General features: G+C 39.7%; 2 protein-coding genes across 3 annotated transcripts; one reads left to right on the top strand and one right to left on the bottom strand.

Annotated features, from left to right (window-relative positions):
- Positions 1–228: 228 nt before the first annotated feature.
- Positions 229–21,317, bottom strand: sucla2 (succinate-CoA ligase ADP-forming subunit beta). Of its 2 annotated transcripts, XR_012596938.1 has the most exons (12): positions 21,178–21,317; positions 17,824–18,007; positions 16,580–16,679; positions 15,777–15,939; positions 13,246–13,374; positions 10,500–10,638; positions 8,789–8,950; positions 7,062–7,204; positions 6,807–6,927; positions 4,417–4,505; positions 2,093–3,088; positions 229–1,935 (listed from the first exon to the last, which is right to left on the bottom strand). XR_012596938.1 is itself a non-coding variant. In XM_074657530.1 (11 exons), exons 1-11 carry the CDS (start codon positions 21,259–21,261, stop codon positions 3,014–3,016), a joined length of 1,389 nt encoding a protein of 462 aa, XP_074513631.1. In that variant the 5' UTR covers positions 21,262–21,317; the 3' UTR covers positions 229–3,013. The 2 variants fall into 2 exon arrangements, 1 of the variants encoding a protein (XP_074513631.1); XM_074657530.1 differs by having other exon boundaries at positions 229–3,088.
- Positions 21,318–22,984: 1,667 nt separating this feature from the next.
- med4 (mediator complex subunit 4) lies at positions 22,985–25,582 on the top strand. Its single transcript, XM_074657633.1, has 7 exons — positions 22,985–23,122; positions 23,291–23,357; positions 24,353–24,523; positions 24,647–24,704; positions 24,796–24,882; positions 24,961–25,092; positions 25,311–25,582. Exons 1-7 carry the CDS (start codon positions 23,049–23,051, stop codon positions 25,481–25,483), a joined length of 762 nt encoding a protein of 253 aa, XP_074513734.1. The 5' UTR covers positions 22,985–23,048; the 3' UTR covers positions 25,484–25,582.
- The last annotated feature ends 1,331 nt before the right edge of the window (positions 25,583–26,913 follow it).

Here is a 26,913-nt window from a genome sequence, read left to right as displayed (position 1 = left end):
GTTGCTGTCCCAACTACAACTTGATCGTACTGCGTCCTCCTGTCCGTGGGAGTTTGGACTCTGGAGTTGATCTTGCCAACAAGTACGAACAACAAGTTCATACAAGTTTTAAACAAGTACACGAGTATTGAGGTGTGTTGTATTTACAAAAGTGTCCAAGGACCCAGATAAGTGGCAGAAAATGGATGGATGGATGGATGTCTTCATCAAGAACAAAGCACAGAAACGTTGGTGTTCTCTCTATTTATTTATTTTCTTCCTTTGTCTCACTCCTTGCAAGGAGCATAAATATCTTACAGAGAGAACATCAGTCTGGTTATTTACAAGATATAATAAATGACGTACAACTCACAATGTCGGCTTGTGTTCGGAGCGCTGCAGGAAGAGGAAGAGGAGGAGGAAGAGGAGGAGGAAGAGGAGGGAAAAGAAACAACTACAGTAATTTTACCGTTCTTGTGAGAGGTCACAGCCCAACCAGATGTCTGACATTACATACAGAAACAAAGAAAGAGTAAATGGCTACCGCAGTGTGGCATGATGGCAGTCTGAACATACAGTGGAAGCCATTGCAGAAGTTCCTGTTCAACCCTGAAGCAATTCTTCAAAGAAAGGGGATTCAGTAGGATAAAATAAATACAGAAACACAAATCTCCAGTGACTCCAGCTGTCCGCGTTTCTTGTAACTTTCAACATGCAATGGAAGAGAAAAACCTTAAAAGGTCCAGTGGGACTTCTACAATGGCTGCCTTCAACAGGACGATAAAGCTGCCTCTTTAGGCTTGAACCAGATGAGAACATCAGCCTGCACCTCAGACGTCCAGTCCGCCCTCATTAGCTAACAAAATAAAGCATGCTTCACTTAAGCAAGAAGGGGGTCATGACATTCCTTTTGTGATGACAGTGAGAAGATGCACATGGGCTCACGCTGCAGCGGTTTGCAAATTATCACCAGGGAAGAAAGAGCATCCTTTTCCTTGTTTAACAGTGCGAGAAAGAGTCACACCGTGCTGATTTAACGCTCGCTCAACTTTTAGTTTTTCCCTCGGGGCTTTTTCTCTGGGAAAGTTGAGCTCCACAACAGGAACACTGAATAATTCATCTGACTCATTTAAACATGTGAGATGTATCACCTCTGTTCAACATGACCACACAAGAAGCTTCGCCACAGCCGAGGCAGAACGGAAACCTCGGGACCGTTCCATCAATACTCGCCACAGATCTCTGCAGCAATCAATAAGCCCGAGTCCGCAGGTGTCACAGCTAATATTTTAGACTGACAAATGTGGCCTGTTCAAAGCTGCGGGTAAACAGTGTGAGCCATGCTAACGCTGCAGTCCTTATCCACTGGGGACTTCATGCTGGGAGGTTTGGTGCTGTCAGGCTGAACCGCCAACAATCACAACTAAAGCTGGAGTTAGAGAGCATTTTATCAACTCTGAATCCAGTTTTTGCCTCTCTTTAGGTTTAGTTTTCACCATTTTTCAGTAGCTGAATTTATAAATGTCCTCATACTCAAAGATTTAGCAACTGAGCTGAGAGTAACATTTTGTTTTTTGGTCATTTAATTAACAGTACAGCTAATAAAATGTGCCACGATTGTGTCCAGAGAAGGTTGAGTGTTTTGTTACGATTGTCTTTACTAACCAAAGAACTAAACAAGCAGGAAAGCAACAGTTTTATCATTTCCTCTTGACAGTCTTCACTTTATGTGTCCAAAAATAACAAAATACATTTCTCCCAAACCTCCATGCAGATAGTTTGGGATTCATTTGTCTAGGTCGTGAGATTTCTGCCTCAACCTGCTGATATCAGTGTTTGGTAGAAATTAAGTTTCAGCAAAAACTGCTGACGGAGACATCTGTGGATGTCATTTTTCAACACACTAAAGTCCATTCACCTCCACAGTAACGAGATGGAGGCAGAAATCTCAAAAACCTGGACAAATGAATCCCAAACTATCTGCATGGATAGATAACACTTATGAGATCACGCTTTCGGGGAACCAAGCTTTTAACAAATTTCTCTACATGCTTTAAAATGAGCCTGAATTCAGTTACATATTTAAATAAATGAATCCAGTGAACGCTTTCACTGTCATCACAGCATAATGGAGGGCTTCTATAGGAGGGGAAGACATAACGTGGAGGCGTCTGCAAGAGAAAACAGCTCATTCTCTGAAGCAATTTCTGTCTGAAAGCTATTATTAAATCAATGCTGCAGTGTTGTTCATTGTACTTGACGGAGACACAGCTCAGTCATTTTGTTTGTGTGTTTTCAGCACTGATTTATGGGTTTGAGGAAATACTTCAATGTTCTACACAGAGGGAGCAAATCTGTTCTTTATTCTGTTACATTCCTACTTAGAGACAACACGCTTAAAAGGCACTCATGCAAAGCTATGTGTGTTTATGAAAGTAATGGGATTACAATCCTTCTCCTGATGCCTTTCCAGTCATCCTTTTGCACCCACGTGATGTAACAGCACCAATCACCAGCCAGTGTGGCCGCTGTCTCAACTATTCATTTTAACTGAACTGAAACCACTAAATAATGAGAGCGAAAGCAGCTTCCTTCACATGAAAATGCTTCAGCTGGTCTGCTTTTATTTTTCTAAAAAGGGCAAAGGAACATTTCCCAACAAGTGCTGAAGTAAGCAGACCGGTTCACCGTGTGTGAAGGAGATAAAAGTGGAGGTTTGTGCGTATCGACTGAAGTGCAACTTAAGTTAGTGGGTTTGAGGAAACGTGGAGAGGGGAAACGGAGATCCCAGTGCAACTAAAAACGAGGCCTTTCTCTCTCTAAGTGAAGCCTGTTGTGGTCTACCTGTCGGACACCTGTACAGAGTCGTGCCATCATGCCACAGAGTAAGAAAGAGAAAACTACGCGTCTCTAATCTCCTCTCAGGTGCGAGAGGCTCGTCTTGCGGTTTATTTGTCAGGGTGGAGTGGTGGGCGGCTGTGGGTGTGACAGAGGAAGTGCTTGGGGTGAGGAGGTCATAGGTGGAGTTTCTTTCTTAGATGGGCAGCTGGAAGGTGATGTCCACTTGAGCTTCCTTAGCCAGCGAGACGATTTCAGAAAGCTTTACAACCTGTGAGCAGACAGAAAGAGACGTCAAACAAATCTTCTTTTACATGATGAACGCAGGTCGTTCAGCAGGTCCTTGTGTTTCTATTGATTTATGTATGATTTGAAAATATATTAAAAAGTTACCACGCCTCAAAAACATAATTAATTTGAGAAGTAAATTTAAATTCATTACCCGCCTAAGATTAAAAAAAAAAAACATACTTGCCATTTAATCAACCGTTAAGCACGTATATGCCAGTAAAAAACTAAAACTAAATCAGGCTCAATGAGTCACCTAAAAGATGAAACAAACAGAAGCTGTTCATTTTAAAATGCTTGTGAGTATAAAGACGACTGTACTAACACACGTCATCAGTGGAAAACGTAAATGCTCAGTTTAACAGCAGATTGGTGACGGTGTGACCTGGGATTTTGGGGGGATATAGCATTTATTAATTTTACATTTTTGTCCAAAGCGACATACAAATGAGGAACCATCCAAGACACTGTACATCAAGGACAATAACACTCAGTTTCACCTGACAATGGAAACAACTGACTGTCCACATCTTTAGGAAAATAACATCCAAAAATCGAAAATTGAGAAATAATTGTGATTCCACTGAAGGAGTGAAAGCGCAGTTTGGCCATACAACTTACAAAAAGATATAAACACAGCAAAAAAAACATAACTCCATGTATTTTAATAGTTTCAGCACTCATGATTGTAGATGTCACTGACGAGAAACAAAAAAAACAAAAAAGAAAAGAGGGCTGAGAATGACATAAATGTTAAATGAATCTTTAACTTTTAACTTTTCTCTCCTTCATCCTCTATTCATCAGTGGGAGGCAGCTTAAGTGCCTCACTACACTACACTACACTACACTACACTACACTACACTACACTACACTACACTACACCTGTGGGAAATGCCTGACACAATGAAGATTTATCAGCTCCACTACACTCATCCTCATCTCACCTGGTGATCAGACCGCAGTTAATAAAACAGAGAAGCACACATACATCACCATCAATCACATGATGTGTCAGAGTTATGTTCATTTTGTCATTTCTACTTTTGCTCAGATCCACCCACACACCTCCTTCTAACCCTTTTCTCACCTGCGTTTTCACTGCTTCCAAGTGTTATAAAGCCAAAGTGACATTTCTGTGACAGATTCATCCACACACACCTGGAGGCTTAACAGACAGGTGCATGTTTGTCTCATCTCCCTACCTACAATACATGGTGGTGTGTGTGTCAAAGTGTGTGTGGTCAAGTTATATCAGGCTTTTGTTTAAAAGGTACAGCGCGATAAAGAGAGTGTATTAATGTGTGTTACCATTTTGGCGGCCTCGTCCAGGTCGTCACAGGCCAGGATTTTCAGCGGACTGGCAGCAATCAGAGCTTTGGCATCGTCCACTCTCGTTCCTTCAAAAACAAAACAAGATTTTATCAAATTAGAGTTTTCACAGATCTGAGCAAAAATAAACAGCTACTGTACATCATTTCCCAGCACTTTGGTCTGTTCATATTTTCCACCATAAAACAAACTTCACAGTGTGAAGCTGTGTTGCTGTCAGGGAGACCATTGTTAATCCATGACGTTCTTTCGTTTTTAAGTTTAATATGCAAACATTATGTTTTTAAGATGCTACCACGGGGGCTTTAGGATGGTGATGACAGAGCTCTTTGAAATTGACTGTGGATAATCATGGAGGATAATTCCTGTTGAGTTTTGGGCCACAGTTTCCACTTGTACTAATATCTAAAAATACTGAACTTAAAGTGAGCAATTCTGGGAACTGAAGAAGCCAGTCTAGCCAGGCCGTTTGTGTACAAATTAAGGTGTTTGAAGGTTTATCAGACACCAATACACTGCAAAGAGGATTAAAATACTCTGAAACAGGTTTCAGAACTCTGGAAAGCAATTATTTTATATTTTGACGTGACGATCGGGAGGTAAACAGCAGAAATACAGCGTTCATGTTACAAAGTAATCTACAAGGAATGTCTGCTTGCACATATTTGATTGGCCAACATAGTGTCTTGCCAGATGACGTAGTGTTGCGGTATTGAAAAGTTGAACTTGCTGCAGAGCTAAAGTCAGTTTTAGTCTTGTTCTTCTACACTGTGGTACTGTGGGGTTCAATCGTATGTCCAACTGCTGTCAGTCATTTATGTATTCAGGAGATTTAAAGGTGGGAAAAGAAGCCACTGCTGTTGCCATCGCTTCATTTTCTGTGCTTATTATATTGCAGAGATATAACAGAGATTTTAAAACTTGTCCAATTTCCTTCCCTGTTTTTCACACATGGAATAAAACTGTCAGAAAAGACCACTAAAGTTCTACTGAGTACATCTGTTTATGCACAGAGTGTCAGAGTTTCGCTCCAAACTGAGACATCAGGCAGGACGACCTGATGACACGTTTTTAAAATGTGTGAAGAAGCAGCACTTCTACAGCTTAAATTAGAGTATAAATCTGAACATCGTGGCTCAGAACCTCAGCAGTTTGGGTTGACAGCGTGTTTGATTCCAAAATAGAAAACAGGAGCAGAAAAGTGTCACCCTGAGGAAAACGGAGAAATGTCAGCTCTGTTTAGGCTCCAAATACAAGCAAGCACCAGATCTGTGTGCTTGTAAATTTCAACGTCTTGCGCTGTTGAATGAATAAAGATGTGAGCTGAGGACTCGGCTTTGTCTTTATAAAGTCATCTGAAGGTCATGTACAAACAAAAAGGACTAACAACCTTTCTGATCACCAGCTGCCCTCGACAATACAGAGTATAAATGTACATATGCATATAAATACATGATAATAATTATAAAGCACAGTTCAGTCGGGTTCATCGTTCTCTGCATGTTTCCAGCAGCCAGGCTTTGAAGTAGGAGGCATCAAACAGACACAAGTTCCCCCTCTGAGCTGCCAGCTGCTGCCTGTTAACCCGTCTGACTGGAGGTGGCGAGGTCTGTCAGTGTGTGTATTTAGTTTACCAGAGTGTAAAGAGGCTAATGGCTGAGGTCAGCTGAGGACTGAAGACTTAATTGAAATAGTTTGTTCTGACTTTTTTTATCATCACTGCCACAAAAATGATTTCATACAATATCCCCCTGTACTAAGATTGTCCCGATCAAGTTTTTTTTTGGCCCTGATCGCAATCTGAGTCCTTTAACAGTCCAATCAGATACTTATAATCACCTAAACGTTGATTAAATATGTTTCTGACATATTGAAATAACAGTTGTAGCACTCTAATTCTTACACAACTTATTTCTCACGAGCTATTTGATCCAAATACTGAAGGTCCTGATTCAAAACTATTAATTTCATCAGCTTAAATGTTTGATCTGACGTGAATGAAAGTTTAACTGGGTGCTGAAGGCGTCTCACTCTGTGATAAAGGAGAGCAGAGCTGCAAAACTAGAAGTCTGACCTGGACAAAACAACACAGTAGAGTTTAATAAAGAAAGGATCCGATTTTGATCAGCTTTATTTTAGCCGATATCGGTCCATAGGATCGGCTTGGGACGTCTCTACCTTGTACCTGAACAGAGTTTCAGCTGCTACGGAGACAGAAATCTGTCTAAAGTAATCTTGTCTAAAGTAACATGTTACTTTTAAATCAGGAGATTTTGTTAATAGATTTTTCCATGACTGTGTGGACTGGATGAATCATTAGAGATTTCCAGGTTTTCTTGTATATGTATATGTATGTGCGTGTCATTTACCTTGTAACCGCACTACGATGGGGATCTTGAGGTCCAGCTCGCTTACAGCCATGATGATGCCCTGGGCGATGACATCACACCTCATGATGCCTCCGAAGATGTTGACCAGGATGGCCTGAACCTGAGCGACACAACATTAGCATTAGCATTAACTAACATGAAGCTATGCTGTAATAAATAATGTCATGGTGACACAAACATAATGCTAACATTAGAGAAATCATTAAACAGCCTGGAGGATCAGCAGCATCTTACCTTCCTGTCAGAGGTGATGAGTTTGAAGGCCTCGGTCACCTGATGAGCTGTGGCTCCTCCTCCGACATCCAGGAAGTTGGCTGGCGTGCCACCGTGGAGTTTGATGATGTCCATGGTGGCCATGGCGAGACCTGCTCCATTTACTAGAAAGAACAATGCCCATTGGTCATTTCAAAGTAAAATACAAAACTTGAACACAGACTGCAGTATAAGCTAGCAGGAAAGTGAAGTGTGTTTTAAAATTTAAAGTTTACTAAGGATGTCTAGATCGAGTAGGTTTGGTTCAGATCCCATTTTTATATTTAAATTTAAATTTAAATGTGACTCCTGAAATGTATTAAATTTCAGAGCCGGCTTAAAATGAGAAGCTGCTACCTGAATCTTTTTGTTTGTTTCCATATGTCAATATCTTTATTTTATTGCAGTAAGTTCCAATGGAGGTTAACCATAAAACTGTTTTGTTTATTTATTTTTTTACTACGTCATTTGTCTTAAAACATTTGTGGTTACCGAGGAGATGTCTGTCATTGTACACTGCTCTTTGCTAATAAGAAAGAGACAGAACAGTCATTCACATATGGGGTGAAATATAATAATAACTGTGGAGCCCGGCTGTCATGAAGTAGAGCAGCGATGCAACACCAGCAGGCTGAGGTGACAAAACACAGTAGAATACAGTAAAGAACAGATTGGATTTTGATGGGCCAATCCTTTAAAATATGCCCGGCTCAGCTGGTTACCATCATGTTTTGTATATTTGTGTTTGCTCATTTCTATCTTATATTAACATTCATTGACAAAATGCTTCACCATTTAATGGAAAACAATAACACTGGGCCTCATGAAAGAATCACTTGTACCCACAGATTTCTTCCTAAGAGGCACAAAGGAGCAATTTAAGAGAATATGACCACCAAGTCAATCAACGAATAGAACAATAAAAACCTTCAATAAACTTAATGCAAAATGAATATTCTGTTCACCATATCACCGTGGCTTACTGAGAGGTTTCACAACTTTTCTTTTTCTTATTTATTCCCTTATTGGTATATTTTTGAAACATATGCAGTTCATTAGTTGTTGGGAAGTTCTCAAACTCCAGCAGTCAGAGTCTTCATGCAGGTCTCTGTCTATGATCATCCTCCGTTAAAATACCCAACAGTTTAACACCACCTACAACTTCATGTCAAACCCTTCTCTCCTTATAGCTGTCACAGTGCAGTGCCGCTCTGATGACACGTCGCTGGCAGCTGTATTCATATTTTCTAACTGTTTCGAGTCCTCTATTATCACCACCGTCTGCCAACTTCTTTGTTTTAGTCTGCCGATTTCCGACAGCAGGACTTGAAATTCTTCTTTTTACTCTTTGGTAACATTTTTGTGACTAAAACATGCCCACAAATGGTGCAGAACAGGCAGTATTATATGCAATTTTATCATTTAAATAAGCACAACTCCTTGTGAACATGTGAAATTCATCAAGTTGGAAATGAGCGAATTTCAATACGTTTCTGCAGTTAAGGATATTTGGTGATTCAGACATGAATCATGAATCAGGTTGAGAAAAATGTTCTTGCATGAGGCAAAATGTTTCAGTTTTCTAAAGCAATGACCTCGCCCAAAAAAATTATTTTTTCCAAGATTGGTGGACATCTGATTTTGAAATGACCTTCCTTAAAAAGCCTAAGTTACTGCCTTTGCCTTGGTGACATTTGCCGCGCACTGACCCAGACAGCCGATGCTTCCGTCCAGGCCGATGTAGTTGAGGTCGGCCTTGGCGGCCTGCCGGTCCCGGGGGTCCTCCTGGGTCCAGTCCTGCATGTCGAACACCATCTTCTGGCGGTACTCTGCGTTGGAGTCGAAGTTGATCTTGGCGTCCATGCACATCACTGGTGACAAACAAGCAACATGAGATTTTGGCATTAGAAGAAGATTAACGTCTGCTGATGTCACACACCAGAAAGCATCTGCAGTGGTGTTTTGTGCAGAAGTGAGAGATTTGAGTTTCATTCTTTTAACACCAGAAAGCACAAACTTAAATGACATTTAAACGATTAATCAATTAATCATAATAATACTCAACAGATTAATCCACAATGAAAGTAGTCAGTAGTTGTAGCTCCATTACATTTGTTAAGCATCATTTAAGTACATTAACACACATTTAAGAAATCATCATCATATAGGACGAAGAAATCAAAAACATTTTTATAAAAGAACCAGAACATTTTGGGCGTTTCTGCGTTATCAGAATTGTTGTTGATTATTTCTCTGTCTATTACTACTATAAATTAATCGACAACTTGTTTCTGCTCTAGCTGCATGTCAAAACCCTCCTGTTTCTACACAGACAACTATCAAATAATGTCACATTATTTTCCTTAGTATTATTATTATTATCTAATGTTAAAAATGACATGATGTCAATGCAGCACTTCTCATCAGGCTTATCCGAGTGCGTCTATCTTGAGTGTTTAACGTGTTCAGCACTCCATGGTCATTAGCTGTCATTTAGCACAAAGGTCAGTGATCTCCTCTTCATACAAGTGTGTTTAAAGAGCTCTGATTCATGCCTGAGGATCTCATCGCTGTGCGTTTTTCAGAGTCATTAACCCTGACTCACTTGACTCACACACACACGCAAAACTGAAATCAATCTCCTGAAAATGTCCAGGACATTTTCGTCGATAAAGACCATTACGTGTCTCTTTGTGCGAGTGTCATTTAAAACAATAAGTAAGTTTGTGCTCAAAATGCGACCGACCCATTGATGTTTAGATGCTAAATGCCTCTTTAACTTATTGATCTTAGCGAGCAGGAATCTAAGCCAAGACTTAACTTAAAGGTTAAGGCTGGAGCTTTTCTTTTCTTTTTTTCTCTTTTCTTCAAATCCCACAAAAAGACCAAAAACAACAATGTGTTAGTCCGTCTCTCAATACTTCCTGTCTGCTGCTTTCAGCTCCAAGCCCATTGGTTCCTAGTGAAGATGTAAATCTTTAAAAACACCTCGCCAATATATATAGTTACTCTTTTAAAAAAGGCTCAGTAATTTCCTAACACAGCTGGTCACTGTAGTTTATATCAAAACAAACGAAATAGCGCATTTGATGGGGACTATTTTCAGATGCGAATTAATCCGCATTTGGTGCTCTAGTGAGTATTTGGGGCAGCAGGACGGTGTATGTGGGATTGAGACAAGATAAAACTACAATGTGTGTGTTCATGGTAATGAAGGAACAGGTCACCCAGTGCAACAGTGAAGCTCACTGATGGGTTCTTAGTAGTTTTCGGAGCTCAATGGCACAGAGGAAGAAGATATATCAGACTTTGATACACACACACAATACTTGTTAGTAGATACATTCACTGTGTGAGCGTGAGTTTGAGAGTGTGTGTGTGTGTGTGTGTGTGTGTGTGTGTGTGTGTGTGTGTGTGTACCGATGCCAGATGAGTCCTCCACCATGGGGTTGATCTCGATCATGGACGCGTCGTACTTGATGAACAGATTGTACAGTTTGATCATGTTCTCCGCCGCCTCGTTCACCAGCGCCGTCGGGAAGCCCATCTTCTGAGCCACCTGCAGCAACACAAAACATTTTATTATTAATACTGAGCATCACACTTTCAGAAGATGCAGCAGGTTATCTTAGAAAAGGTAACACAATCCACCTCTAAAGCTCACTGATTAACATTTACACAAACTGAAGAGTAAACACTATTCCTTTAAAATGGCATCACATCAAACAAAACATTATACAGTACAGCAGACGGCTTGTGTGTGCATGATTTCTCAGAACATTTCCATGTAATTCAGCATGACACACAGTAACAGTATTTTATATCTAAGCTTTGAATACTGAACAAAATTATACACTTAATTTTCAGGTTAGTGTTTGAGAGGAGAGAGAAGAGGTTAAGTGATGTGAAGGAAGTGAAAACTCAGGCGCTTTAATATATTCGAGGACTAAAAAATTACATAACATTATCATTACTAGTATTATTCTTGTTAATATAATTTTTGTCTTGTAATAATTCTTGTTCTTTCTCTTTCACTTCTTCTTGATCTTCTTATAAAGTAAAGCACATTGTGTTTTCCTCAGAGTATGAAATGTGCCATATAAATAAAGCTTACCTTGATTAAATTAATTCCCAATACTCCCTTCTCCGCTGTAAACACAGAAAACCTGCGGATTTTTTTTTTTTATGAATGTTGTGCAGTTTTACAAACGTGGTCTCAGTGGACAAAAATAAATAAAAGGAGTGAAGGAACATCAATGGACCTCCATGTACTTGGAGAGCCCTGCAATCAGCACCTCTCTGCTCTGTCAAATATATTGAGTCTCTGCTCTCACTATGACAACCAACATACTCAATATCCAGAGCCCAAAGCACAGAGATCGGACGCTAAATTATACTCAAACTCAGAGGAGGCAGAGAGAGATGAGAAAGAAAATGGACTAAGACAAGGAGGGTTAAGAGAGCGTGGCGAAACAAGTATATTCACATGCAAATTCAGAGATAATAAACCAAAAATGTGTAGTAAACCCTCAAATTAGCTTCTGAAAGTCGCTTGAAAGAAAAGACAAACGTGTCTGTCCACATTAAAAATTGAGCAAATCAGAAAATGTCATATTCCCTCTCAGCTGTAATTTCATAGTTGTATGTTCTGTTTGTGTGTATTCTTACATGACTTGTTATGATTGTTGTGACTCTCTGGTTCAAGGTGATAATGTCCAGACAGAGATATAAAACTACACGACTGTAAAAACAATGTTTGTTAACCAGTAAAAGGTCAGGACACGCTGCACAGCAGGAAGTGATCCTAGACCATGCTCTGAAACTGAGGTCACTGGTAACTTGTTAACAAATAAAAAAATAGAGTTTGGAGGTTTTAGAAAGAATTGGGAACTTTGGAAATTACCTTAAATTGTAATCACTGATTTTTTTTGGCCACTTGGGGGGCAGCGCAAGCAAACAAGCAGGCACCACTACTCTGATATATTACTGCTTTTTAAAAAGATGTTAGCAAACAGTTTCCACATCCAGCAACATCATCATTCATTTGGCGTTGTGTTTGTGTCCACCTGATGACAGTAAGCCCAATAGTCACTCTTGTTTAGCTCTGTTTTTGGTCTCCACCAACTCCTGAGGGAAATATCTGTCTCTTTAGCTGCTAAATGCTCCACTATGTTAACCAGCTAGTCTCTGTCTGCCGTTTGCTGTTGAGCAGGTAGAGTACAGCGGCTTTTTCCAGCTTTTTCTCTGAAGTCGACACTATGAGAGCAGTGAGATTGAACCACAACAGTAAATGTGCCATAAAACCAAAACTATGAGCTAAAAGAGGCTAAAATGCTCCTCATAGCCAGGTGATAATTCTCTGTGTGTTCATCACTACAAGTAACCTCTTTCACATTCCAGAGTCAATTGACGCTTTCATGAAAATATTGGTTAGGGCAGCTTTAAAGACGTCATCTGTCAATATCATGTTTGCTGCGTCTCACTTGTACGTCAGCTCTTGTTAATTCAGACAGCAGAAGGTACCAAACTGAAGCTTGTCCAAAGGGCATTATTTGTTCTGTGAAAAAAAGCTTAAATGTTCAGACAAACTGTCATCTTTGTAAATAAAGCATAACAATAATCATTTCCGGCATATCATCCTTCACAGTCAAGGGTATATTTATGACTATAGCGGATGATTTTAAACATCTGAGTGTTGTTAATAACAACCATCAGACTGGAAAATCAAAGCTCTGCCACATTCAGGTTGTTTACTATGAAGACGTGGAGATTGATTATAACTTTGTTAGTGTCTCAAAAAACTTCTGTGAATGATAGGGCATCAAAACAAAATCATAAATCTTGAATTATCGCAAATATTTTTCTTTAGTTTCTAAAAGAAAGCAACAGGTGGGAGGAATGAGGTCTGCTGTGAAGAATGGAAAGATTTTCTCTGACCTGAGATTTGATTTGTGAGGAAGAGATTGGACCTGTATCTTAAGAAAACAGTTTCCTTCTGAGAAATAACATACAGCCTCTAGTGATTTAGACATTGTCTCCCACAATGCAGCATGAACACAAACAGCATCCCTTCCTTCTCGTTTTCGATTTCTCCTGCAGCCCAAACCACACAGCTGGAACGTCTCCAGTGTGTTTTGTGACTTGCTCCATCTACTATTGATTGTACCTTGACAGCCTGCTCCATCTTGATGCCCTCCACAATGTCGATGGGCTCCTTCACAATAGCGTCTGGACTTTCGGCTGCAACATCTTCAATATTCACGCCACCTTGCGAGCTGCCAATCAACACGGGGCCCTGCGGGACACAAGAGGGAGAGATGAGGAGTTTAATATTCTGAGTTCCTGCACTATTTCAAATAGAAAATCTATCTAATTTTGATTTCTTGGTTTGAGTTTCAGATTTTGCAAAAGGTGTAGTGTTGCATTAACCTGAACTTATTTTTAGGGCTGTAATTAACAATGAATGATTGAATGATTATCAATTGATTGTTTTTTTCTATAAAATTACAGAAAATAAAGAAAAATGTTGATCTCAGTTTCCTAAAACTCAAGAAGATGTCTTCAAATGCCTTGCTGTATATGACTAACAGTAAAAGATATTTAATTCACTATCAAATTAAACAAAGACTAGCAGAAAATCCTTATATTTAAGAAGGTGGAACAAGACATTTTGTTTGAAAAGTGACTCAAACGATTATCTAAATAGTTGCCAATTGACTTCTGTCAACTGACTAATTGATTAATCAACTAATTGCTTCATCTCTACTTTTTATTATATATTATATAAGATTTTCCAGTCCTGTGTAAGACAGAGGAAGAGGAACACTGGCTAAAATTGTAAATAGTTTTTTCACTTCAGTTGCTAAAAGTTCACTGTTAATAACATGTGATGTCAGTTCTTGTCATTTTCTGATAATTCTCTGTAGGTTGAAATACCCCTAATCGCCAACAATAATATCTGCCAACTGTTTACGTTCTATTTTCATAGATCTAACTGCACAAATGTACATTTCTATTCTGGTCCTTTACCCTCACATTACTTCTGCACGTTGAGGCTTACTTATAAAAGCAGCATGTCTCTCTGAAATGTGGATAAAAGTGAACTAAATGTTGTGCCGATGCTGGACTGATTGGTGAACATAGCTGGATCTTAAAATCAGTGGTTAGCACAAGTCTACATGTCTACGGATCTTAAGAGGAGGCACTTTAGATCAAAACACTCTCCATTTCATGAAAGGTTTTCTTCCACAGACTCCCACCTGAGAAAAGTTTCTTTTGTCTTTTTCTCTGCTGTAGGAGTGAAGATTAAGAGCAAAAAGACAGATCTCTGATGAGTGTCATCATTATCTATGGCATGTATAATGTATGATAATGATCTCATTATGTATGTTAATAATATCTCTGTCTTAACTTCTCCAAAATGAAGAACAGGGAAACTAAACCAGGTCCTTTTTTTGCTGGAAAAAAAAAGACCTAGGGCCACATTTAGTATCTTATCCTACCATTAAGACTCTTCCTAAACTGTAATAATTATATTTTTCCAGGTAATCACCAGTTAATCAAGCAATGTTTCTGGATTACCTCCAACTTCTAAAAGACGAGGAACAACTGTAGCACTAAAATGTTAAGACTTACAAGCCCCTTATATTTAAGAATTGCTCCTAATGAGTTACTTTTAGCCTTATGATGTTCTATGAATACAGCCCCTAATTTAAATCTTTTGGAGGTGGGCTGACTGAGACAGCAGGGAAATCCAGTATCTGGTAACGAAGAAGCTCAGCGTGTGAATTACGTCTAGTGGGAGGATTTTGACTTGTTTAAAAAGGTCATAGCTACATTTTTTGTCTCTAAAAAAAGAAGATGCAGGTTTCTATAAAGTCTACTCGTGAAATCGCCTTTAAAGCCTTTCCCATCACATCAACGATGCCCATTCTGTATTCAGCTAAATAATGACACTTTGGCAGGATTCACTGGATGTTAAAGGGATCAAACCTCTGACCGTGACAGTCTGTCTCTAAAAAAGAACAGCTCATTTAACAAATATAAGCAGTGACCTCAGAGACCCTTATAGTCTCTGCTGGAATAGTCCATCATCATTATCTTTAGCACTGTGCTGCCATCTAGTGGTGTGATTCAGCACAACCAGCAAAAAATATGTAAAGATGACTTTTGTTTAAATCACTCTTATTTTGGTCTTTATTATTTTTCTGCCTTCTGTATATTTGTGTCCATTAATAGAGCCGTTTGAGCAAGAACCAAAATTCAAACAAGGCCTTCAGCTAAAGCAACAATTACCACCTTCATCAAGCTACTGATCTACGCAGGAAATACAACACATTAAGCTGGACTTATATATTTTTATATAACGGGAGTCTACGGTTCTGATTTATTGTGTTTACATTATTTCATTTACTCTACAAATGCTTATATATATATATATATATGGAGTTACATCCAGGTAACTTTTAACATTATTCTGCCATGTCTCATTACTGAATATGAAACTACCACATGGTTGTTTGCTGTTTTTACATTCATTCATTTATAAGAACAGCCATCGCAGTGAGCAGAAGGTTTGCCGTGTTGCTTTGAGTCTTTCTTCAACTTCTTTACCGTTTGTCTTCACTCTCAACAAATCCACATTGAAGCCTATCAGTATCTAAATGTGTGTGTCTGTTCGTGAGTGCGTTCCCTCACCTGGAAGGACCTCTCCATGGTGATGGCGAAGTAGTACTCTCTGCGTGGGTACCTGCGCTCGCAGATGAACACCTGGTTGCAGATACGACCCGCCTCTCCGGTCTGTATGGTGTACAGCTTTCGCCCAATCATCTGGGATGTAATGTCACGGGCCTCCTCTGGCCTGGAGAGGAAGAGGAGGAAGAAGATGATTGTCAGAGGAGATGTCATGTATACTGCCTCCTTATCACATCTAAATCAGTAAAATCTAAGAATATTACATAAAGCGGCCATATGACAGTGACTTTTAGAGAGCTTCTGGTAACCGGATAATAAAACAAAAACAGTTTAACTAGAGGACTGCGGTTTCTGACTCAACACAGCCGTCTGTTTTTGTTCCTTACATGCAGCCTGAAGATAATTTTCATCTCCTCCTCCATGTTTTTGCAGCTTCTCTGCAGCTTGTTCCTGCCACACTGGTGACATTTGGCAAGTAGGTGGCATTTTACAATTTCAGTGGGGCCAATTAAAACTAATGCAACCCTCTACAAACGCCTGCAGCCCCTCAGTGACTCAAAAGTAAAGTCATGACTTTATTTCTGTGGTGCAAGGTGTATCCTGAGAAGCAGATGTTTCAAATTTCTCTACGGGGAAGCTCAGGAAAAATGTGGATTTTGTGGATAAATGTTTCATTAGAAGCAAAAGCCTCAAGTTCCTCATGTTTCCTCTTGTTTTCCCCACAAAGAGGTTTTGTTTTTGGAGTTTTTCCTAATTGAACTGATCTAAAGATAGAGGGTGCCGTATGATGAAGCTGGATTACTTACGAGTAGACAATCCTTACTCCTCCCTTCAGTCCGCCCTCGAATGTCCCCTTTCCTCTGCCACCAGCCAGCACCTGAGCTTTCACCACCAGGTCCTTTGAATCTGACACACACACACAGAGACGTCAGTCCATCAATCAAACACTGTCATTATTAACTGTGATAGTGACAAGACAAGGGACTCTGACAGATGATTGATGAAGACTTCTGCACCCCAAACCTCCATCTAACATCACGAGTTACACACTGCTGAAACAACAAGTCAAACAAGCGACAGACTGACAGAAAATAAACTGACAGTGTGAGAATATATTAATACTAACAATTAACATCAAATGTTTTGTGCTCACCTGTTTAAATGTTAGGACTTTTCCCTGTTTTCTATTATTGTAAACTGAATGTTTTTGGGGTTCGGACTGTTGGTCGGAAAGAAACAATCTGAAGACGTCACCTTGGGCTTTGGGAAACTATGATAGATTTTTCACTAGTGTCGTAAGTAAGGAGTAGTTCAATAATCTTTTCCATTAACGCAAAGACAAATCTTTAAAAAGGAGCTTTTCTCATCCCCATAACCAAATTCTAAATACTGTAACATAATCTTTTTATTTTTATGAGTTGTATCCAGTTCCATTTAACCAGCCAAATTAAGTCATCATGATAGTTAGAGAGTGAACCAGAACAGTGAACTTGTGGGCCGGACAGACAAAGAATGAGCTCAAGCTCACTATAAAGCTCTGTAAAGCCGAGGGGCATTATTGGTGCAGCCTCTTACTATCCTGCAATTATGTAAGCGGGGTGTCAACTGATATCACTGAAGAAGGAGCTGGCTATGTTTAGACTGAGTGTGTGTCCGTCCCCATACTCCACAGCTATTTAAAACCCCCCTCACACAAAGGTCATGACATGTCAGAAAAGGCCCACTCTGGGTTTGACAATAAGAACTAGAGCTGGGTGTCGAACCTCAATACTCTGGTGGACGCTACTGAAACGTGTTCGTAAAAGCCAGTCAAGTACCGGGAGTTAGCATCAAATCTCTGGTTATCTTGTTTAATTATTGTTTGATCAGATAGTTACTGATTTAAAACTAAATTTTGGCTGCTTGTGAAACTACCACCTAAATATATGATGATTTTACTTCAGCAAAGAAGACACATTCAACCTTTTCTTTGATCATCTGTAGAGATGAATATGTTTGATATCATTATTATCTGATTATTGTCTCTTCCTCCAGGCTCAGTGCAGCTTACCGATCTGCTTGGCCACAGAGTAGGCTTCATCCGAGGAGCTGGCCACCAAGCCATCCGGCACAGCGATGCCGGCCTCCTTCAGCAGCCCGATGCTCATGTACTCGTGTAGGGAGAGGTTCCTCTGCTGCTGCTGTTGCAGCTGGGGCACATGGCCTCCGAACAGACCCGAAGAACCACCGAGAATCTGGAACAACAGAAGGAAAATGTTTTGTCACTAGTACTTTTTTATAACCAATGAGTAATTAAGCTCCTGAAGTTAAACTGGCAGACTGACTCGACCTGTTGGTACAGTTCATGTCTAAAAAAACAAATGCTGTTTGACTTGGCTATCCTTGTTCATCTCTTCATTGCTTATTTTCTCTTTATTATGCGCAAAATATTTGAATTATAATCCTGAAGATTTCGATTTTCGGTTGATTTGGTGACATCTGTTACCTTGGTAACAGTAAGTGAAAATGAAGCTGAATGTTGTGAACACAGGACACAAACAGCGGTCTCCTGGATGAAAGGCTTGTGTTTGTTGGACCTCCCGCCCGCCCTGTGTGTCTTTTCGCTTTTTAAACTACGTCACCACACTCCCGGCACACTTTCCCCTGAACGTTCATTATTGCTGCGGATGGGTTTACATTGTAGTTAATGGAAAGCCTGGTGCGTCTCATACAGCTGCTAAAGGGTGCCTTCTGCGGCACACGCTGACAGCTGTGACAAAAATTGTCGGTATTTGACGGCCTGGGAATGAGAACAGGCTGGCTGAGCAGCTACTTTGTCAGAAATACAACAAGAAGTTTAACTAGTGTATTTGGTTAGATTACACACATTTATAAAAAAAAAAAAAACATCTACAGCAAAAACAAAAGCATCCTGTGTTACTTTCTTATAACAGAGGAGAAGTGTTTGCAGTCAGCAGGGAAACACAAGCAATAGTGGAAACTTGATTAAGGATATGAAACCAAGACCATGTGTTCAAGTGTTTCTCAACTCAAACTGAGTCAGCTGAAGAAAAATACCACAATCTGGGAAAACTACAGAAATCAGTAATGCTGGTCTGAAGTGACGGTGGTGGTGATGGTGTATATATACTGTCTGCTGTATCAGTGTTTACACAACAGACTGCTGATCTGCTACAACAACTTACACTCTGATCAAAACAGGGCAAAAATAGACAGAAAAGGGGCAGCCAGTGCTCCAACATGGTGTCAGATTAAAAATAGACACTTTTAGCTCCCACGGCTGTTTGAACTCTTTTTACTGTAGCTACTCAGTCATCTTGTCAAGACTACATGGGAGAAGGCAGATGGGGGAATTAGGGGGTTCCATTTCCTGTTTTGTCTCTTAGCTTCCGGTTGCTTTCAGCAATTAAAGTAAAGACAGTTCGCAAAGCCTGCTGTAAACTGGAAACACAATGTTATTAAAAAATTATTAGGGCTGTCCTGAATATCATTTTTTGGGCTTCGGTGAGAAATATTTAAAAGGTATTCAAAGCTTCGCGGCGCAGCAGGCTGACATCTTCTTCTGTCTGTCTGTCTTCATCTTCAGTTCCACTGCCGCACTATACTGTACACACACGCACCTCTACACACAACAAACAGCGATATCCGTCTGAGAATAACTAATAATAATTCATGTTGAATATGCATAATGAATAATGTTGAGGGATTATTCCTTATTTCATGGGTTATTTGGGGATTTATACATTATTCTTACATACTTATAGATCTAAGAAAATTTAATTTAAAAATCAAAACATTCGAATACTGATTTGGAGGTTGATTATCATGGCACTAATCGAGGCTTCGAAACCTTTGGGTCAGCCCTAAAAAATATACATATAGCTATTACATAGCTGACAAAAAAATTGAAAGTCAATAGTCATGTGGGTGTGATGACCAAACAGTATTCCTATTGAACGATCAGATAATCTCAGAATTATGTGTCACAGTAAAGCAGCCTTAAACACCAGAAAACACACTAATTTAAGATATAATACCTTATAATAATAATAATAATAATCAAAATCCAGATATCTAGTTGTATATGCAGTACAGTGCATTCAGAAAGTATACACCTGTAGCCTTGTGCTAAATTCAATCTGTACTCAATACCCCATCATATTTTCAGGTGGAAATTCATTCATTCATTCTCACTGTGCAATATCATTTTCCACTTGTGCAATTTTGTTAATAGTCTGTTTATTGTCAATACTGTATATACTGCTTTTATTTTTATACTTCCTTCTATTTAAATGGTTCATATTTTGTTACACTTTGTTTTTTGCACTATCCCCTTTGCTGCTGTACACTGCAAATCTCCCCACTGCGGGACTAATAAAGGAATATCTTATCTCCTATCTTATCTTATCATGACAAAGTAAAAACAGGATTTTAGACATTTTTGAAAATGTCACTAGCTCAGGTCCCTCCCATTTCTCTTGATCATCTTGGAGATGTTTTTCTACACCTTGATCGAGTCCATCTGAGGTCAATCAATTCAACTGACTGGACATGATTGGGAAAGGAACACACCTGTCTATAAAAAGATCTCACAGCTGACAAAAACAAGCTATGGGGTGGAAGGAGCTGCCTGCAGAGCTCAGAGACAGGATGGTGTCGAGGCACAGATCTGAGGAGGTGGTGTGAATACTTTCTGAATGTGCTGTAGCAACAGGAACACAAAATCCATGCAAGCCCCAAATCAAACCTTACAAACTCCCCTTGAGCTAGGAAACTCTGCAGTTGTTTACAACTTGTTTAGGCGTTTCCACACACTGTGACTTGCTTGTACTTGTAAAAAAACATGACACCTCCTCTGAATACCATCACTGCCTGCAGGAGCACACACACATTGTTGATCATATCCCTGGTGGTGGTGGTGGTGCTCCTGCTGTGTGTGTTGATAGCCTTTCTCCGCAGTGACAGCCCTTGTTCGTGCTCACTGAGGCATTGTCCAGCTAACTGTCCCACAAGAAGACGCAGCAGGACACAAATCAGATGCGATGCGATGGCGCAGAGCTCAGAAGCTTCTCCTCTCTGGAGGTCACCGGCTACAACTGCGCACATTCAACCTCCATAAACACGGTTCAAAGCACCACAGATGTGACAGAATTAGCAGAGGATGATAAAGAAGATATAATGTGTGTTAGCTGGTGTTTCTGCTGCTGGGTCTCTTCCCTGTGACGCGTTAGCCGCTAGCTCCGCGCTAGCTTAGCAACGGTAACCCAGTGGAGCTGTTGCTAATGTCAGATTTGACCCTGTCAGTTATTGGATGAATTGTAGTGTTAAATGACTGTTTAGCGCTGTCACAGATACCTGCTCCGGAAGACGGGGACCTTGGCTTTCCGTACGGACACACACTCACCTTGGAAGCGGAGCTGATGGTGTTTCTGGCCCCTGAATGTCTCAGGCTAGCCGTCAGACGGCTGCAAATCAGGGACGTCGCCATGTCTCCCTCTTCAGCGGAGTGATGACGCGCATGCGCAGTGAACTGCAAAGTCAAGAGTGCCGCCTTCAATGGCTATCGTAAATTATACAATTATTTCAAAATGAACATGAAAACTATTCAGGTTACTTGAAATGTGTTCATAGTAACACGAAGAGGAAACACAATTGCTACCAGATACTTGTTGTTAAAATAAAACCCAACATATACTATAAAAACATGAACCAAAACACAATGCAGATTCATGACAATCGTCGACTTTGAGAGTTTACAAACAGTGTGTGAAGGCAGCAGTGTCATGGCCTTGACACAGGTAAATATAGCCTCATTCTGGCCTTTCACCTGAATTAACACAATGAGTGTGTGATAAATGCAAATACACGATATTTAGTGTAATTATTTGATGTTATGCAGAGCATTTATTTAGGTGTTATTTTGTACACATAAAGGACAAGAAGCACAACATCCCAATAGTGTTTTCCTTTGTATTTCCCATACTGTGTTGACAAGAAGATGCAAGGGATTAACAATAAATCACTGCTGTTAAATCTCAGGTAAAAGGCAAAAATTGTCAATTTAGCATAAATGCAGCCATGTTAAAGCTGTCAGATAAATGTAGTGCTGTAAAAATTACAATATTTGCCTCTTATATGTTAGTGGAGTATAAGTATGAAGCAGCATGAAATGGAAACACTCAAGTAAAGTACAAGTACTTCAAAATTGAATACAGAACTTGAGTAAATTTACTTGAAGGAGGCAATTTCACCAGAAGATGGTGGTATGATCTAATGCGATACTGCAAGCTGCCATAAAAAAAACTCAAACAAGATTCATAGTTGACAGTTAGCTTCAGCAAAACAGAAATGAAGAACATTATTAAACAGAGACTGAGGGAAAGGTGGCAGAAGCAATGGGAGGAAGAGAGGAAAGGAAGATGGTTTTACAGAGTTCAAAGGAAAGTGGGAGAAATGAGGTGTAGTAGGAAGGAACAGGAGAGATGAGACAATCATATCAAGACTTAGATTTGGACACACTGGACTAAACAGCACAGCAAATGTAATTATTGTGGACAAGAGGAAACGGTGGAACATGTCATATTGCATTGTGAGAGATATGAGCCAGAAAGAAGGCATTTGATTCAAGGAGATTACAGATTAAAGAAATTAAAGTACACTTTGATTTCAAGATTCAGGATTCAAGCCCTTTATTGTCATTGTGTAGTACAACGAAATTAGATTGTTACAATCCCATAGGTGCTAAAAAAGATAACATAATAAAAAAAGAGATAGTGCAATATAGATATAAAAAAATATATAATACAATATAAAATATAAAAATACAATATGTATATTGATGAGATGACAGTTTTGCCAGATTACAGTTTTGCCAGATTATTGCACAAAGTGTCCGTCAGATAATTATATAATTATTGCACAGCATCATATAATTATTGCACAGAGTGATTTGCATGTTATTGCACATATTCGTAACAGTATATTTAAAAGATATTCTACAAGAGAACTCACTTAATGAGTGTTATAGAATATTATTATTATTATTTTTTTTATTTTTTTATTTATTTTTTTTTTTTTTTTTAATGTATTTATTTATTGTTTTTTGAATATTGTAAATACTAGCCAGTCTGATCCACACTCCAGTCCAGCTGGTGGCGGTAATGCTCCAAATCGTTGTTTATTGCCAACCGCCAATAAACCTCAAAAAAAGAAGAAGAAGAAGAAGATTTGACAGACGTCACTTCCTGTCTTGCGCAGTAGCGACGTGAGCCAACCATGGCGACGGTTGTAGAGAAATCAACGAAAGAGCGGCTGCTGTCTGTGTTGGACGATTTGGAGGTCTTATCCCGGTAAAGTGAAACGTCTCTCAGTCGGTACCGAGTGTGGCTTTCATAAGGTTCATTACGGTGTTGTTGTTTCATGTGTGGAGGGTTTATTCAGCCGACTAGAGCCTGTGAACTAGAGCTAACATTAACATGAGCTGCTGTTTGAATCTCCTCTGTGTGTTGCTCCTTCAGGGAGCTGATCGAGATGTTGGCTCTGTCCAGGAGTCAGAAGCTTCCCCAGCCAGGAGAAGACAGCCAGGTAAACACAACACACAGAGAGATGAATAAACCAACTGGTGCATGGAAGTATTGCTGGTTTCATTCATTACAGTGGTGGAGGAAGTATTCATCTCCTGAAGTAAAAGTATTAATAATACCACCAATAGCACACTGTGAAACTACTCTGTTACAAGTACAAGTCCTGCATTGAGAATATTATTTTAGTGAAAGTATAATCAGGGAAATGTACTTAAAGTATGTAAAGTAGAAAATGTCCCCTGTGACTCATTGTTATACTATTATATAGTATTTCATTAGATTATTATTACTCATGCATTCATGTAAAAGCAGAATTTTACTTTTGTAGTAGGTTGAGATGGAGCTCATTTTGAACTATTAACTAATGATTATTTTCATTATGGATTAATATGATTATTTATTACTAATACATTACAATTATTAAAAGGGAAATCTTCACATTTGTAAAGCTGGAACCGTGAAATTAAACCATCAAAATAGTTGCCGATTCATTTACTAATGAAAATAACATAATTTTATTGATTAATCAACTAATAATTTCAGCTGTACTCCATATAAACTGTTGGATAGTTTAATTTATAACAAAACATATTTTTTTTTAAACTCATCATGTGTTTTGTATGTCAAAATCTTATTCTGTACAGTAACTAAAGCTGTCAGGCAAATGTGAAGTAAAAAATACAATAGATCCCTCTGGAATGTAGTGGAATAGAAGTAGAAAGTGACATGAAAAGAATGTACTCAAGTAAAGTACAATTACCTCAAATTTGTAGTTAAGTACAGTACTTGAGTAAATGTACGTTTCCACCACTGACAATGACTGTCCAGACCCAGCCAGCACAGTAATATGTAATGTATCATATTAAAGGTAATTCTTTACACACATAAAAGTTAAACTAATAAAATACATAACAAAGCCACAGTGAGACTGGGATATTGTATTCAAATAAAACCTCAGTATGTATAAAAAGTGTTTGTGTGTTGTGTGGTCCTCAGATCCTGGAGCTGCTGGTGCAGAGGGACAGGGAGTTCCAGGAGCTGATGGAGGTGGCTCAGCAGCAGGGGAAGGTGCACCAGGAGATGCAGCTGCTGGAGAAGGAGGTAGAGAAGAGAGACAGCGACATCCAGCAGCTCCAGAAACAGCTGAAGGAGGCTGAACACATCCTGGTGGGTGGTGTTAGTCTACTTTTTAATAATTACTTGACAAACACTAAAACCACAGTACATTTCTCACAGATAATTACAGGCTCTTCTGTTGATCTAAATCGAGTCCTCTTTCTTTTTTTTAAGGCCACTGCTGTTTACCAGGCGAAAGAGAAACTCAAATCCATCGACAAAGCCAGGAAAGGTGAGCTAACACACCAGTCCTACTCTTTCTGATGACTGCTGAGGTTGTTGACTCTGGTTCTGTGTCTGATGGCTTGTTGACTTGTTTGCAGGAAGCATCTCTTCAGAGGAAATCATCAAGTATGCTCACAGAATCAGTGCCAGTAACGCCGTGTGTGCGCCGCTCAACTGGGTACCAGGTAGGAACCGCAGAGTCCTGCTCCTCCCGCTCCTCTTCTCATGTTTTACGTCACTGTTAACACACATGTTGGTCTCAGGTGATCCGCGCAGACCCTACCCGACTGACCTGGAGATGCGCAGTGGGATGCTGGGTCACATGGCCAACCTGCCGACCAATGGCGTGAACGGACATCTGCCAGGTGACGCTCTGGCTGCTGGGAGGTTGCCAGGTAAGTCTGTCCAAATGTTTAGAGTCGTTATGCCTCCACGAATGTCCAAACAAAACACTGAACAGTTGACCGTAACGAGGTAAACAAGGTGTCCAACATAAAAGTTGAACTACAAGTTTGTAGTTTTTCCTGCTGGATCTCGAGGACCGCTCAGACTCAGCTGAGAGGAGATTTGTGAATCCACAGAATAACCTACTTCTCTCCTCTTGTTCTCTCAGACGTCTTGACACCTCACTACCCGTGGCAGTCCTCCGATGTCTCGGTGGGGATGCTGCCTCCTCACCACGGCAACGACTTCGGCCTGGAGCCTCCGGGTCACAACAAGGAGAACGAGGACGACGTGGAGGCCATGTCGACCGATTCCTCCAGCAGCAGCAGCGACTCCGACTGAAAGACAGAGACTCAGAGTGTGAGTGTGAGTGTGAGTGTGAGTGTGAGTGTGAGTGTGAGTGTGAGTGTGAGTGTGAGTGTGAGTGTGAGTGTGAGTGTGTGTGTGTGTGTGTGTGTGTGTTTGTTTGAGAGGTCACCACTGAGCAACACCTGATCAGATATCTACACCTTTGGTCCGCTGAGTGCAGGAATCATACATGGGGAGCACACAGAGGGACAAAAATTACTTTTTAATTTAAAGGACCATTCTGTTACTTTTCCATGACATGTTCCATTTACTTCCAATCCTAGTCCACATGAGTGTGTTAAGGTGAAACGTTGTGGGCATTCAGTACATCTCTGGAGTAATAGAGGAGCTCACTCCCACAGTGGACAGAGATTTAAAGCTGAATATAGGGGCTCCACTCTCATTAAACAATTCCCCGCTATCTTTTATTAAATAAGTGCCATCATTTAGCTACATTTTGTAGAATGAATCTGTTTGTCAGAGTAGCATTTAGTTTTCCTTTTTGATTCTTCCACATAAGTCTACAGTTATGTTTTAACCCGTCTTCCCAGGACTGTTCACAGCTTCAGTCTCATCGGTCATTTTCTGTGACTGAGGATTGTCGTTTCATTACTCTGTGTTAAAACAGACTCTGTGTAGCCTTGGTGGGCTGAAGGTCCAGCGTGGCCCAGCAGTTAAAGGTTTGAAGACATTATTATCATAATTAAATGAGTCAATCTTTCTGCCTGTTTCCACAAAGATATTCTGAGTCATATTTGGAGGATTTAATCTGCAGTCTGTGTGGCTTTAAACAGTCAGAGAAAGAGCTGTTCCTCCAGAGGAAACAGAGCCAAAGCTTTTCTACTGACATCATATGGACGACAGAGTGAAGGAATGTGTCAGTTTTTTAGCCACTTCTTGGCATCCAGCAATTTCATTACAAGGAATAGTTTGACATTTTGGGAAATACGTATATTGACTTTGTTGCTGAGAGATAGATGAGAAGATCAATACCACTATCTAATACGTGAAGATATAATTATTCTAATATCCTTCTAATAAAAACGCAGACTGGGGTTTAAAGATAAAACCCAAAGTTTGACTTCTCTTGCTCTCTGGTGACCCGTGTTTGAAACTACAAGTGTGTGACTAATTTTTATCAGTTGTAGCATGTATGTTCGACAAGTAATGTTCATAAATAACAATATGGACAAATCTATGTAAATAAGTGTGTACATACTCAGCCTTGTAAATAAATACTTTTTGAATAGAAACTGTTTGTGTTAGTCTGTTGTTATCAGGTTGTGTTGCTTGTTTGTTTCTTTAGAAAGCCCTGAATGCCGTCGAACAGAAAAGGTTAATGAGCAATAAATAAACGTAAAATGGTAAATAAACAATAAATGCAGATATGGATTATTTTATATTTGTACAGCAGCAAGTCAATA

This window comes from Sebastes fasciatus, chromosome 14 (assembly GCF_043250625.1).
Source record: "Sebastes fasciatus isolate fSebFas1 chromosome 14, fSebFas1.pri, whole genome shotgun sequence".
NCBI lineage: Eukaryota > Metazoa > Chordata > Actinopteri > Perciformes > Sebastidae > Sebastes > Sebastes fasciatus.
The sequence above is the reverse complement of the archived record's forward strand: the minus strand, read 5'-3'. Positions and strand labels throughout refer to the sequence as shown.

Coding starts and splice junctions, on each gene's coding strand:
- sucla2 (XM_074657530.1), bottom strand. CDS start 21,261: ATGGCGACGTCCCTGATTTGCAGCCGTCTGACGGCTAGCCTGAGACAT. Junction 15,940..16,579: donor GGAGTAAGGATTGTCTACTC/GTAAGTAATCCA, acceptor CTTCCTCTCCAG/GCCAGAGGAGGCCCGTGACA. Junction 4,506..6,806: donor CATCGTAGTGCGGTTACAAG/GTAAATGACACG, acceptor TTGTTTTTGAAG/GAACGAGAGTGGACGATGCC.
- med4 (XM_074657633.1), top strand. CDS start 23,049: ATGGCGACGGTTGTAGAGAAATCAACGAAAGAGCGGCTGCTGTCTGTG. Junction 24,524..24,646: donor AGGAGGCTGAACACATCCTG/GTGGGTGGTGTT, acceptor CTTTTTTTTAAG/GCCACTGCTGTTTACCAGGC. Junction 24,883..24,960: donor GCCGCTCAACTGGGTACCAG/GTAGGAACCGCA, acceptor TGTTGGTCTCAG/GTGATCCGCGCAGACCCTAC.